This window comes from Leptonychotes weddellii, chromosome 3 (assembly GCF_054177405.1).
Source record: "Leptonychotes weddellii isolate Sample4059 chromosome 3, ASM5417740v2, whole genome shotgun sequence".
Lineage (NCBI taxonomy): Eukaryota > Metazoa > Chordata > Mammalia > Carnivora > Phocidae > Leptonychotes > Leptonychotes weddellii.
In genome coordinates, this window is record NC_138371.1 from 59880218 (window position 1) to 59890443 (window position 10226).

At 36.2% G+C, this 10226-nt stretch overlaps 1 protein-coding gene across 3 annotated transcripts in view; it reads left to right on the forward strand.

Annotated features, from left to right (window-relative positions):
* The window catches only part of LOC102728737 (sodium channel protein type 1 subunit alpha), a 126035-nt gene extending 116413 nt beyond the window's left edge, over window positions 1-9622 (forward strand). For all 3 annotated transcript variants that reach the window (XM_081814262.1, XM_081814259.1, XM_081814260.1), the window contains 4 exons: window positions 104-241; window positions 2315-2419; window positions 3954-4224; window positions 6345-9622. In XM_081814262.1, the coding sequence (XP_081670388.1) occupies window positions 104-241; window positions 2315-2419; window positions 3954-4224; window positions 6345-7522 (1692 nt within the window). In that variant the 3' untranslated portion in view covers window positions 7523-9622. The remainder of the gene's footprint in view (window positions 1-103; window positions 242-2314; window positions 2420-3953; window positions 4225-6344) is intronic.
* The last annotated feature ends 604 nt before the right edge of the window (window positions 9623-10226 follow it).

Below are 10226 nucleotides of genomic sequence, written 5' to 3' on the forward strand. Positions count from 1 at the left end.
AGTATTACTAGGCATTTTCTTTTCATATTCTCGCAAAAGAGCACCAACGACTTCCAGCAACAAATTGTATTGTGATATTTTACAAACTCTTCTCCTTTGGTAGGTGGAACTCCAGCCTAAGTATGAGGAAAGTCTATACATGTATCTTTACTTTGTTATTTTCATCATCTTTGGGTCCTTCTTCACCTTGAACCTGTTTATTGGTGTCATCATAGATAATTTCAACCAGCAAAAAAAGAAGATAAGTATTTCTAATATTTTCTCTCCCACTAAGATCGTAAAATTATTTGAAATGTTTTCTCCCCTAAATGAGTACTTTGATTCAGAAGCCAAGTGAGCATATATTTTAAAATCTATTTTGCATCCTTCCCTTCTGCCACCCACTGCCCATCTCTTTCAGACTATAGAAAGTCAAGAACAACTGTGCTCCATATTCCTGTACAGAACTTCACAAAACCTCTCCTCTTTTTTTTTTTTTTTTAGAGCCAGGGGCCACATTTTCAATCCTTTGGAAAAGAATAATTTTTTTAATAGTAAAAAAAAAAACTAGAAAAGAACCCAAGCATATGCCCCTTTTCCAAGGTCAACTTGTTTTATCCCTGTAATTCCCCTCCTAAAACTATACATTCTAGTGGAAATCCTTAGAATGTCTGCAATAAATTAAGCCTAAGACATAAGCTTCTCCTAGTGTTTCTTTTCCTTCATTGGTTCCTTGTATAATTTCCACTTCCTTCTCCCTGATATTTAATTATAAACTATTAGTTCCAGGTTGAATCGAATAGCTCTTTATTTTATTATTATCATTTATAAAGCCCATTTTATCATCCTAATTATATCTGCACAATATGGAAAATATGAAAAGTAAAGAAATATCATTACTTGGGAATAATGTACACTTTTATGCTTTTCTGTTCACATTTTATGCTTTTCTGTTCATACTCTTTCTACATATGTTCTTAGTATCAAAATTATTTTATCTATAATTATAAATTCTTGGGGCACCTGAGTGGCTCAGTCAGTTAGGCCTCTGACTCTTGATCTCAGGATCATGAGTTCAAGCCCAGTGTTGGGCTCGATGTTGAGCTCACGCTGAGCGTGGAGACTACTAACAAAACAAAAAAAAAGGTGTTGCATATAATTACAAATTCTCTTTTTGACTTAACGTAAGTATTTTTCCATTCTGTTAAGTCTTTGTATATACATTAACGTAATTTACCTAACCATCTCCCAACAAATTGATGATTTATGTTGTTTCTAATCTTTAATGATTTAACTAGTGTCTTGTCAAAAGTCTTAATAAAAAAAAATGAGTCTTTAATTATTTTCTTGACTAATTTCTGAAGTATTTTGCTTCCCCCAAATAATATGCTTGATCATACTCATAATCATACTCATAATAACATCCGTACAGATGTGCCCAGGTCACTGCTAATTTACAGGCATCAAACATTCTATTTTTTAATACTTCATATCTGATAAATGAAAATTTGCTTTTAATTTTAATTTTTATGTCTTTTATTGCTAGTAGGTTTAAACATATTTTTTAGTGCTTTTTGCCATTTTTATTTTTTCCTTTGCATACTATTCCTTCATCTTATTTATTTAGTATATTTTCTTATTATGAGTGCTTCTGTTGTATGAGATGCTTATAGAACATTCCTGTCCCCATCCCCTTTTATTGTTATTAATATTCTATGGTCAATGTCAGGCTTTTATTTCACTTATTAGCCTGAGTTGCAATCCTCTGTATCTCCCGGCCTATCACATCCTTGCCATACTAATGATCTCTGATGTATCCCCAACTCTTCTACCAACTTAGCCCATTTCCTTTTTATCCATTTGTTCCAATTCTTGGCAGAGTGAAAGTGGCTTTTTATGAGTAACTTTAACCCATCTTGCAATATACATACTATAATGCACTGCTACACTGGAGTAAGAAAATCATTGTCTTTAACTTCTGAAAAGCAGTATGTATAGCGTTAGGAACTGAGCATTTCATTTCTCAGTGAATCAAATTTTACCACTCACTGAGTATATGGTGTTGGGGAAAATATTTAGCCTCTCAGTTTCTGGGTTTTTTTCTGCCATAAAATAATAATGAAAATAATAAAGTCAATTTTGGATAATTAGAGAATTAAATAATATTGTAGTACCTAAAAAATAGATTTCTAATTTTTCAAATTCAAAATTCTAAGCATAATTATATTATCCATTTCCTTTTTTAACTGTCCCTTTCCTGTTTTAAGTTTAACATTGAGAAATCATGTGCAAAAGGACACAGTTTTAACCAGTTTTTTATTTTTCTTTTCTATACTTTGGAGGCCAAGACATCTTTATGACAGAAGAACAGAAGAAATACTATAATGCAATGAAAAAATTAGGATCGAAAAAGCCACAAAAGCCTATACCTCGACCAGGAGTAAGAAATACCAAATGATATGGGAAAAAATAAACAAAAACAAAAAATTGCATGGGTTTTCTCTCAGAAGAGATAGCAACTAACATTTCCAGCAGCAAAAATTAGAGCTTCATTAATTAATACCTTTTATGGTAATGGTAAAAAATTTTTAAAAAGGGAGAGACCACCAAAAAAAAGAAGAAACAGAAAAATGCACCCTATTTTCAGGGGATTTCTAATTACACAACTAGGATCCAAACTAAATGGCAAAGACACATAAGTAGGTGATATGTACACGAAAAAGTTGATCATATAATTCAAGAGTAGTTGCCAAGTAACCTTAAAGAGAGGAGTAAACCTTGGATGGGGTTAAAATGCACGCAATTTTCTGCTTGATTAACAAACTGACAGTGTTGAGTGAAATAACATCTTACTTCCATTTTATTTTCCATTAGAGGTACTGAGTGGGGAACAAAAGAATTCTAGTATCTACTGTTCGTATATATGGCTGTAAAGTTAGAAGTTACTAATGTCTTCAGAAGTCAGGGTCAATAAATACAATTCATGATGATAAATAACAATTCTCATGTTTCCGTGATGAACCAACCCAACAACTCAGTGAAATGGAGAAGGCTAATCCCACACTGTATTGATTTTTGTGATGATGATCTGGGAATTTAAAATAATTCCTGGGGTACATTACGGAACAAAATAGTAGTGAACATTCATATTGTGCTAGCCGACAGTTGCCTTCTTGAAAATGATGAGAAATACATACTGTTCTCTGGTAAGCCTTAACACTGGAAGTAGAAATGGTGAACTATGTGTAGGAAAATGTAAGCTAGAAGATATCTTCAGAGTTCCTGAGTGGCCTTGGAAAATGAGCCAGACAATGGCCTGCAGGGACTAAAAGTGGCAGAAATGGGGAGCAGAGCCACAGATCATTGACAAAGACATAATTTTTGACATCAAAGAATAAGGAATGTCATTCTGGTCTGATTATTCCTGTGTAGGCTCAGCATTCCGTGTCAAGCAGCAAGGACTGTTTGGTGAAAGAACATCAATATTGCCATACATAGGCTTTAAATGCATAATGTTATAAATGTGTTCTTGAAATTCCAAGCTCCCCTTAACAAATCTTTGAGAATAAGACAGATGGAATGTTAATAGATATTATGTTTTGAAATGGCTGCATGGTCCAACTGATCATGGGATATTCTGGTAAAACAAAATTAAGCAGGTTTCTTAACTTCTCATAATCTTAATATGTTAATATGCATTTTGTGCCTCTGAGTGAAGTGTATAGTATGCAATGTTTCTTATCAGAAATCCCCTTTTGACAAGGATTGTTATTCTGTGGAATACATATTGGTAAATAGAAATTTCGATAGCTAAGTTTTAGAAATTAATGTGTAAGCCATCTTTTACAAAATTCAGTGTCAGTGGTTACTATGTGTGATATCAGAAAGTTAATCAATGCAGAAAGTGCTTATGCAGATGCTATTATGTACAGGAAAACTCCTTTGTTGCTGAAAGCATTTCTGTTTCCCTACAGAACAAATTTCAAGGAATGGTCTTTGACTTTGTAACCAGACAAGTTTTTGACATAAGCATCATGATTCTTATCTGTCTCAACATGGTCACAATGATGGTAGAAACAGATGACCAGAGTGAATATGTGACTAGCATTTTGTCACGCATCAACCTGGTGTTTATTGTGTTGTTCACTGGAGAGTGTGTGCTGAAGCTCATCTCCCTCCGCCATTATTATTTTACCATAGGCTGGAATATTTTTGATTTTGTGGTTGTCATTCTCTCCATTGTGGGTAAGAAGTATTTAAAATCTCTTAAGTTCTGTTTAAGAAAAGTAAAAGTTGGAACATTCAAGTTTAAATTAGAGGTCATGCCACCACTCAGAAATAACTCCTCTGAAATTTTTTATGTATTTCATCCAGGTGTGTTTATTTTTCTTACAAAATGAGGCTCCTACTATATGTACAGAATTGTATCCTAGCCTAACCATTTTAGATTATGGTGAATCTAATGGTAAATTCCCATTCATTTGAACTAGGAATGTGCTATTAACTAAGATAAAAATGTTTGTGACATGTCGAGATTGAGTAATTTGTATAACATCTAAATGCTCTGTTGAGAAGAGAACTAGAAATTGGGTCTGGTACTTGAGAGAGACACTACATTGGATATACAGACATAGAGCCATCAGGATATAGATAGGAGTGGAAGCTGGTGGCAAGATAAAGAAAGGCATAGAGTGAAAGAAAATAAAGATAAGAACAAAATGTTAGCAAATACAGATGGTAGTTTCTTTAAGGGTATCAGGTAGAGATTTTCTAGGTAACTTTGAAATAGGGTTATAGCAATGATGCACGAGAGGATGTGAGCTGGTATAGGACATCATTTTATCAGTCATACACTTCAAAGTCAGGAATGTACAACACATCACATGAGCAATAGCTCATCTCATTAAAGATACAACTCTAGCTCCAGGGAAGTGATGAAGTCTATCTGGGGGCCTGAAGTATTCATTCTTCCCTAAACCAGATAATATGATTGGGCCAACACCTTACCATTCAATATGGGGCACCTCTGTTGGGTAGATTTTCATTCCATTACCGCCTCTGAAGAAGTTGGTCTTATATCTAACCCATATGTTGCAGGTCGCCTTTGATTTCCACACCAATCTATGGTGTAATCAATTGTGGAAAGGGTACTAAGGTTGTATTCACCTCTCTTCTCTCTCTTACTCCATCTTCCTCTTTCTCTCCCTCTCTCACACACCCACACATACTTAGACTAACTTACTCTTTATAGAATGAGACAGTGTAACTTGAAAGCACTTGGTTTCCTGAACTCCTCTTCAGTTCAATCATTATTTCATCATTTAAAAGGCAATTGGAGAAAAAGGCTTAAAAGAAACAGGCTGAGAGACTAACATTAGACACAGGAGACCAGTAAGAGCTTCAGCTAGGATCCTTTTAGAAATGTACCAGAGTGTGTGTGTGTGTATATATATATAATGGAAGTTTAGGCAAGTATCAGGTTCATGGAGAGATGAAAATAGCATTAAAAATTGCAGATACTTTTAGATGGATAAGGATTCAATAGGCAATTTCAGAAAAAAAAATGTATTCATGTAAGTGTGTACTTATACCCTTGGCCACTGCTGTTCAGACAGACTTCATAATTTTTAACTTATTTATTTTAGATTTAGTCTTGGGATTTTGTATAAGCTAAAGGTAGTCTTTAGACATCCCTCAAAGACAAAAAGTATTGTAAAATTGTTATTGAATATTGTCTGAGCTTGGAGAGACATAACAAATTACCACAGACTGGGTGGCTTAAACAACAGAAATTTATTTTCTCACACTTCTGGAGGCTAGAAGTCTAAGATCAAGCTGCCAGCATGGTGGGTTTCTGGTGCGAGCTCTCCTCCTGGCTGGTAGATGGCTACCTTCTCACTATGTCCTCATATGGCAGGGAGAGAGAAAGTTCTCCAGTGTTTCTTCTCATAAGGGAACTAATCCTATCATGAAAGCCCCATTCTCATGACCTCATCTAAACCTAATTATCTCCTCAAAACCCTATCTCCAAATACCAGGCATTGGAGAGTTAGGGCTTAAATTCATATAATTCATATGTTAAATAATTCATATGTTAAAACATGAATTGGGAGGGGCAGTGAGGAAGAAGGGACACAATTTAGTCTATAACAAATACCGAGTTGAGTTTAATATGGAATATCAAAATTAAGGTTTATTTATAATATATATTATATACAGTTATATATATTACATGCATGTCATATTTAAGGTTATGTAACTGAATTTCAGTCTCTAAACTTTACCTTGGAGACTTAACAGAACTGTAATTGTTATTTTAATGGATAACTTCTTTAATGGTTGATATTCTCATTTTTTATCCATAGGCATGTTTCTGGCTGAGCTGATAGAAAAATACTTTGTGTCCCCTACCCTGTTCCGAGTGATCCGTCTCGCCAGGATTGGTCGAATCTTGCGTCTGATCAAAGGGGCCAAGGGGATCCGCACGCTGCTCTTTGCCCTGATGATGTCCCTTCCTGCCTTGTTTAACATCGGCCTCCTGCTCTTCCTGGTCATGTTCATCTACGCCATCTTTGGAATGTCCAACTTTGCCTATGTCAAGAGGGAAGTTGGAATTGATGACATGTTCAACTTTGAGACCTTTGGCAACAGCATGATCTGCCTGTTCCAAATTACCACCTCTGCTGGCTGGGACGGATTGCTAGCACCTATTCTTAACAGTAAGCCCCCTGATTGTGATCCTAATAAAGTTAACCCTGGAAGCTCAGTTAAGGGAGATTGTGGAAACCCCTCTGTGGGGATTTTCTTTTTTGTCAGTTACATCATCATATCATTTCTGGTTGTGGTGAACATGTACATTGCTGTCATCCTGGAGAACTTCAGTGTTGCTACCGAGGAAAGTGCAGAGCCCCTGAGTGAGGATGACTTTGAGATGTTCTACGAGGTTTGGGAGAAGTTTGATCCTGATGCCACCCAGTTTATGGAATTTGAAAAACTATCTCAGTTTGCCGCTGCTCTCGAACCCCCCCTCAATTTGCCACAACCGAACAAACTCCAGCTCATTGCCATGGATTTGCCTATGGTCAGTGGTGACCGAATCCACTGTCTTGACATCTTATTTGCTTTTACAAAGCGGGTTCTGGGAGAGAGTGGAGAGATGGATGCTCTCCGAATACAGATGGAAGAGCGATTCATGGCTTCCAACCCATCAAAGGTCTCTTATCAGCCAATAACTACGACTTTAAAACGGAAACAAGAGGAGGTGTCTGCCGTGATTATTCAGCGTGCTTACAGGCACCACCTTCTAAAGCGAACTGTAAAACAAGCTTCATTTACGTATAATAAAAATAAAATCAAAGGTGGGGCTAATCTTCTTGTAAAAGAAGACCTGATAATTGACAGAATAAACGAAAACTCGATTACGGAAAAAACTGAACTGACCATGTCCACAGCAGCTTGTCCACCTTCCTATGATCGGGTAACAAAGCCAATCGTGGAAAAACATGAGCAAGAAGGCAAAGATGAAAAAGGCAAAGGGAAATAAATGAAAATAAATAAGAATAATTGGGTGACAAATTGTTTACAGCCTGTGAAGGTGATGTATTTTTGTCAACAGGACTCCTTTGGGAGGTCAATGCCAAACTGACTGTTTTTACACAAATCTACTTAAGGTCTGTGCCTACAATAAGACAGTGACCCCTTGTCAGAAAACTGTAACTCTGTGTAAAGGGAAGACGACCTCGACAGGAGGTTACTGTTCTCACTACCAGCTGACACTGCTGAAGATAAGAGACAAAATGGCTACTCAGACTGTAAGGACCAGTTCAAAGGGGTGCAAACCTATAATTTGTGGGTTGTTTAACATGAAACACTTTAGTGTAGTAATTGTATCCACTCTTTGCATTTCAACTGCCACATTTGTCACATTTTTACAAAATCTGTTAGGGGATTCATCTTTTTTTTAATCCATATGTTGTTTATTATATGTGACTATTTTTGTAAATGGGGTTTCTGTTGTGAAATAGACAAAGGGCCTCTTCAATTGTTAGCGCAATCACACGGCCTCCCATCTGCACAAAGGTGTGGTGTGCATGAGGGCATGCTGCACTTAGAGATCATGCATGAAAAAACAAGTCACAAGGAAAACAATGAGTTCTTAAATTCCATCCATGTTTCTGGGAGGGGTAATTGGGTGATAATTGGAGGTGCTTTGCTGATCTTGTTTTGTCAAATCCAGCCCCCAGACCAAGTAGATCATTTCTGGGGGGTAGGCCATTAAATCTTAGCAGGTGCAAACTTCCTTCAACTGTCTGGAGTCATAAATGTTGTGTTTCCGTTTATTGTATTTAAAAACAAAACAAAACAAAACTGAGAAATGAGCATTGTTTCTCCCCTGAAGACTGACCAAAAGAACCCTTTATAAATTTCTGCTTAATCCTGCACTTTGGTTAGCCATCTTCAGCTCAGCAAGGTTGACAACTGTGTATGTTAATGAAATGCTATTTATTATGTAAATAGTCATTTTACCCTGTGGTGCACGTTTGGGCAAACAAATAATGACCTAAGCACAGTATTTATTGCGTCAAATATGTACCACAAGAAATGTAGAGTGCAAGCTTTACACAGGTAATATAATGTATTCTGTACCATTATAGATAATCTGGACGCTACCAGTGCATGTTTATATTACCATGCTGCTGTATCTGCTTTCTCCCACTGCTCAGAATCTCATTTATGAGAAACCATATGTCAGTGGTAAAGTCAAGGAAATTGTTCAACGGATCTCATTTCTTTAAGCCATTAAGCAATAGTTTGCAGCACTTTAACAGCTTTTTGGTTATTTTTAAATTTTAAGTGAATAACATATGGTGTATAGCCAGACTGTACAGACATGTTTAAAACAACAACAACAACAAACACTGCTTAACCTGTTAAAAAATGTGTTTAGGATTTTATAAGCAAATATAAATACTGTACAAAGTCATTTTATTTTGTTTTTCAGCATTATGTACATAAATATAAAGAGGAAATTATCTTCGGGTTGATACCACAAGCACTTTTCTTACTTTCTGTCCATAGTACTTTTTCATGGAAGACATTTGCTAAATAAGAAAAGAAAAACAGGACTGGGTAGTTGTAGATTTCTGCTTTTTTATTACATTTGCTAATTCTAGCTTATTTCATAATTTTAAGGGGCAATATATGTTCACAAGTCACGTCCAAATTATGCTCTGCAATTGGAAAAGGGTATAAAATTTTATTTACATTTTTGGTAGTGCCTGCACAAACTGATTGAAGGTGATGCTTTTTTTTTTTTTTTCTCATTTTTGTCCTTTTCGTTCTAACTTCTGTTCATGTTTTCATTGCTTTGGAGTCATGCTGCTCTAGATTGCTCTAAATATAATGCGGGTTTTGCAATTTTTTTTTTCCCACAAGAACAGAGAGTAGTGAACTTACAGAGACAATTACATCAGGACATTTTGTGTTTCTTACAGAAGCAAACCATAGGCTCCTCTTTTTCTTAAAATTACTTAGATAAACTGTATTCGTGAACTGCATGCTGAAAAATGCTACTATTACCCTAAATGATGCTAGCCAACATTAAAAATGTGCAAAACTAATAAAGATTACATTTTTTATTTTATTGTTTGCCCAGTTACTTTTTGTTAAAAGCATTTTATGAGAAGATGAAGGTATTTTATTCTACAAATTAGGGGAGAAAGGGAAATATACACACAAACAGGTCTATCTGAGCTGACAGTAAGAAAACTGGGGTAGAAATGGGACTGGGAGGAATGACCTCCCAGGGTCTACGAGCAGTAGGGTGTGAGCTCTGCTAGAAGGAACCAATACCAGAGCATAAGCCGGTGGCTCTACGTGGAAAAGAAGTATGGGAGCCAGAGCAATGGTGGATGGCCCTTTGAGGTACAAAAAGAAGCCCTTAAATCTATATTTCCAAAATTAAAAGTTGCCTTGTGGATATTTTGTTTGCTCCTCTAGAACCACTCTCCATGCTTCTCCATCTTGCTCTGTGGGAGGGTGATTTTGTGCATTACATCACTGGGCTCCATTACCCTCTGGCTCCCAACTGGGAAGCACCAGCAAAGAAAGCACCAGTGGGAGAGAGTGAACTTGGGTGTTTATTCCCCAGATCCTTCTTTGCTGAGTTGTCCTCAGTTGGCAGTGGTGCATTCATCAACATATATACTTTGGGTCAGACAATCGCATTCTACAACAAAAGCTACTCT